The 4034-nt window shown below is 39.6% G+C and overlaps 1 protein-coding gene across 1 annotated transcript in view; it reads right to left on the bottom strand.

Annotated features, from left to right (window-relative positions):
* LOC107645011 (protein ROOT PRIMORDIUM DEFECTIVE 1) overlaps positions 1-4034 on the bottom strand; it is a 20503-nt gene extending 16469 nt beyond the window's left edge. Inside the window, exons 1-2 of the mRNA XM_016349010.2 lie at positions 3315-4034; positions 2291-3241 (exon numbers count right to left, since the gene is read on the bottom strand). Coding sequence (XP_016204496.1) covers positions 2305-3241; positions 3315-3928 — 1551 coding nt within the window. The 5' untranslated portion in view covers positions 3929-4034 and the 3' untranslated portion in view covers positions 2291-2304. The remainder of the gene's footprint in view (positions 1-2290; positions 3242-3314) is intronic.

Below are 4034 nucleotides of genomic sequence, written 5' to 3' on the forward strand. Positions count from 1 at the left end.
TAGCTTGTTGTGTAGTGAATTAGTGATCTATGCAAATAAAATGAACTAGTGATAGTGTAAAAGAGGAAGAAAATATAAGATTATAGGGGATATAGATAGCACATAATATATGGTGTGTTAAGTGAATGATCTTGTAATATCTGATTCGATTAGGATGCTCTTTTAATTAGTTAGTGCGCAGCACTGCACTAGTGAATGAACCATCTTTAATTTTATGCAATCATTATCAAAATGCACCAATATGGAAAAAATAGCCATGTGTACCAAGGAATAATGAAGGCTTGATATACAACACGACAAATTGAAGGGTCATTTTCTTATAAGTTGCCCTCTGATGAAACCACTTTAGAAAGAAAACAAGCTTAGTGTTACTGGTTTTTGGTGGGTTCTCACCTTTTGGTTCAGAACAAATCAGGTGGAGATTTCCTCACTCTTCAATCATCATCTAGATTTTATAGTTACAGCATATCTTTGCTTAAAATTGCAAGGTGTTGAATATTGAAAATTAAAATACAACTTTTATGGTAATGTATGAAAAAAGCATTTGAGTTAGGTTCTATACTTCTATTTTATTGTATGAGTGTCTTTGTTGGAAGTTATTCAAGTGTGATAATCATATAGATCATTATAGGTGCTTACTTTTTTTTTTAATTATTATTTATTCGGTTGTTATGCTCTAAACTTTTCACAATTCGGGTCTTTTGAAATTCTGACTTTTTATAAAAGGAGTAATTGCTCAAATTTACTCTTCCTAAGAGCATTATTCAACAGAAGGAACATTATAAATGGACATTACTATTCTGAAACCTATTGATGATGATGTTGGTGGAATATGACTAGCTATATTCATGCGCATGTCATTATGTTAAGGGAAACTAACTCCACAAGATCAAGGAGATACCAAGTACAATGCATTTAGGCAGGGCAAAATCCCCCTAATACAACAGGTTCTATCAATGAATTCAACCTTGAACTCATTTATATGAAGTATGAACTATTTCTTCATTGGAAATTTTCACCCCAAAATCTTCACATCTCCACCATGAAAATTAACTTGGTAATAACTTCTATCTAGTAAGCTTAGAATTGAAGGGTAGTAATAACAAGTGACTCTTTTCTCACTATATAAAGTTACTTCTAATAAGCATTTTAAATTTTATTTTACAAATAGTAAGTATCAAGCATACTGCATATATTCACTTCTTTTCTTTTTATAGTTTTCACGATATAAAGGATTTGCCGTTGGCAACCGTTGGCCAATGGATTACTATAGCCTGTATCAACGGATTGCTATAGCCTGTATGTACAAGGCAGAATTCGAATTCTCGAATCTTACTTAAGCTGACTAACGAGTTAATCACTAGACTAATCCAACTTTGTTCATTTAATTTCTTTTTTAATTGGTCAACATCTTTTTGCACAATGAGACGCGTTTTGGGGCCTGAACCATATGAAATTAGAAACTCTATCCTCTGACAAGATAAGTCATCTTGGGCATGGTTTTTTTTTTTAAGTCATGGTTGGGCATGGTTCAGATCACAGCCCAAACCGATGCAAACGTTTGGGCTTTATTTCTTCTTGGGTTGGACAACTACACTTGCGACATTGATAGTGTTCAGGAACATTACATTTGAAATTTGATAGCACGATTACAGCAAACCACATCCAGTGTCATGTCATCTATGTAATACATCACCTGATTTCCCTAAGTAAGACATTGAACTAGAAAAAAAATGTTATCAGCAAGAATTGGATGCAAATTCCAAGTAATAGAATCTCCACTCTCCGGCACCGGCAGAGCAAGTTTCCTTACAAGAATGGACATTTTAGCAAAAGTTACTTCCAATACAAGGACTTTGAATCATTTTTACCAACAATTACTTTTTCTTATCTGAAAAAAAAAAAACTCTATTTTCCCACATTTTTAACCCATAAATATACTCCTTTTACCACTTGTTTAAATATGCAATATGCTATCAACATGAGAGAGAGCATCTATAACCTTCAAACTATATAGATCAAACAAGTGCTGCAACTAGTACCTAGAACCAAAACCACTAAAGCTAGCCAGAAACAGTTAATTCAAGGACCAAGGGCACAACAAGCATCCACCGAAGCCAAACTCGATACATTCCATATATAAGCATACAAAACAATAAGATATTAGAACTTTGAATCTTGAAAACTTATAACAGGGACGGATCAAGGTACAGGGGTAGGCAAAAGCTACCTGCAATTCGCTAGTTGCTAGAAACAGATTGAATCTTCACTAAGATCAATCTTCACTAAGCAGGGTTGTTCTTCCTAGGTAATAACCTTCCCTCTGCTCTTAGAAGATCTTGATCGCTGTACAGAGCTCTCAACATCTTTATTTCGACCTCTTATTTGTAATCTTCTAGAAGCTTCTGATTGATTTCTCTCCCTAAATTTCTGAGTTGACCTCCCAGCTGATCTTTCTCTCTTAGAATCTCTCATAGGCTTCACTCGCCCTACTACTCTGCCCCAACTACTCTGTGCAGTTTTAAAGTTAACTTTTCGAGGCTGTTCTTCATCGTCATCCTCAGAATCATCCTCGCCCTCAAAGGCATCCTCATTAGCATCCTCAGCTTCAACTTCAGACGACTCATCCCTGTCCCCTTTGATCTCCCTGTCATCCTCTCCTGCTCTACCCTCTTCAAGGTCCTTGTCATTCGACTCGTCCTGGTTGATTTTGGCTAGCACTACCTTAACATCTTTCCCATCTTCCTTAATAGTAGTGTTCATAAGGTGAATATACTGGCTCCTCAAATCCATAAATGGGTGGCGTTCGGCCAACGATCCCCTTTTGTAACCTTCCCTCAAAACCACTATTTGAGTACCAATTTTACTGGACAGATAGAAAATACCAGGATGCTGAAGCAGCGCCCTCTTAAACCTCGACCTCAAACCCAACCAGTCTCCAAGGATCAAAAGATTGTCCTTCTCAGTCTTCTTAGGAACCAAAACATGAAGAATCTCATGCAAAACACCAACGACCCATCTATCGGATTCGTCGCTAGAAGCTGATAGATGAGCTGCATTCTCATAAGGAGAGACATAAGGCAGCTTCTGCCATTGACTCAACCACCTCTGATAACTCCTATCCATCTCAAACCCAGTCGAAAACTGCACCGGGAACTCAAAATCACTCCCTTTCTTCTTATTCTTCTTCTCCATAACCGAAACTGCCAATTCATTGCTCCAACAAACCAGCTCCAAAACCCTGTCATTGAATAAAGCCGTTAGACAGAGAGGCAGTAAGCATTGGTTAGTTACAAGTTAGTTACGATCAATACCTGTCATCATCATTTCGAAATGCACGGGATTTTTCATGGACGACACGGAAGTAATCAGGGAACTCAGGAATAATGCCGTGAAGATAATCGTGAGGAAGACCGAGGTCCCATTTGAGGTGTTCGATGATTGAGAGAGGGATCTTATGGATTCTGGAGATCATCAAGAGCTTCAAGAGGCGGTTGGCGATCTGTTCCTTGTAACCGTCGCTTTGGTACAGGAGCTGCTCGTCGGAATCGATCGAGAGGGCCTGCGGGGTGAGGCGGATGTGCGGGGCATTGAGGGCGGCGGCGACGGGGAGGAATTCGTGGAAGGCGGAGGGGTATTTTCGGGTGAATTCGATGGGGCGAAATGGCAATTGAAGGGATTCTTTGTTTTGGGTAATGATGGAGATGGGAAGGGATTTGGAGGGTTCGCGTTTGATGAGATTCTTGAGGCTGATGAGTGGCTTCAGGTGCTTCTCTCTCTCGACGGCGTGGTCGAGGCCACGGTCGCGGACGGCCTTGAAGGTGCCTTCGAATAGGGTTCTGAGGTGGTTGAGGTTGTTGTACTGTTTGCGTGGTGGCTGTTGGCGGCGGTTGGAGCTGGAGAAGAGGATGATCCGCCGCATCGTCATGCTTTCTATCAACTGGAAAATGTGTTTGGGCAGTTTACACTGAGCTCAGCTCAGCTGAACAGGGTTTTGACTTTTGACAATCAGCTTCGGTTCAGTTTACGGTTTT

This window comes from Arachis ipaensis, chromosome B05, assembly GCF_000816755.2.
Source record: "Arachis ipaensis cultivar K30076 chromosome B05, Araip1.1, whole genome shotgun sequence".
NCBI lineage: Eukaryota > Viridiplantae > Streptophyta > Magnoliopsida > Fabales > Fabaceae > Arachis > Arachis ipaensis.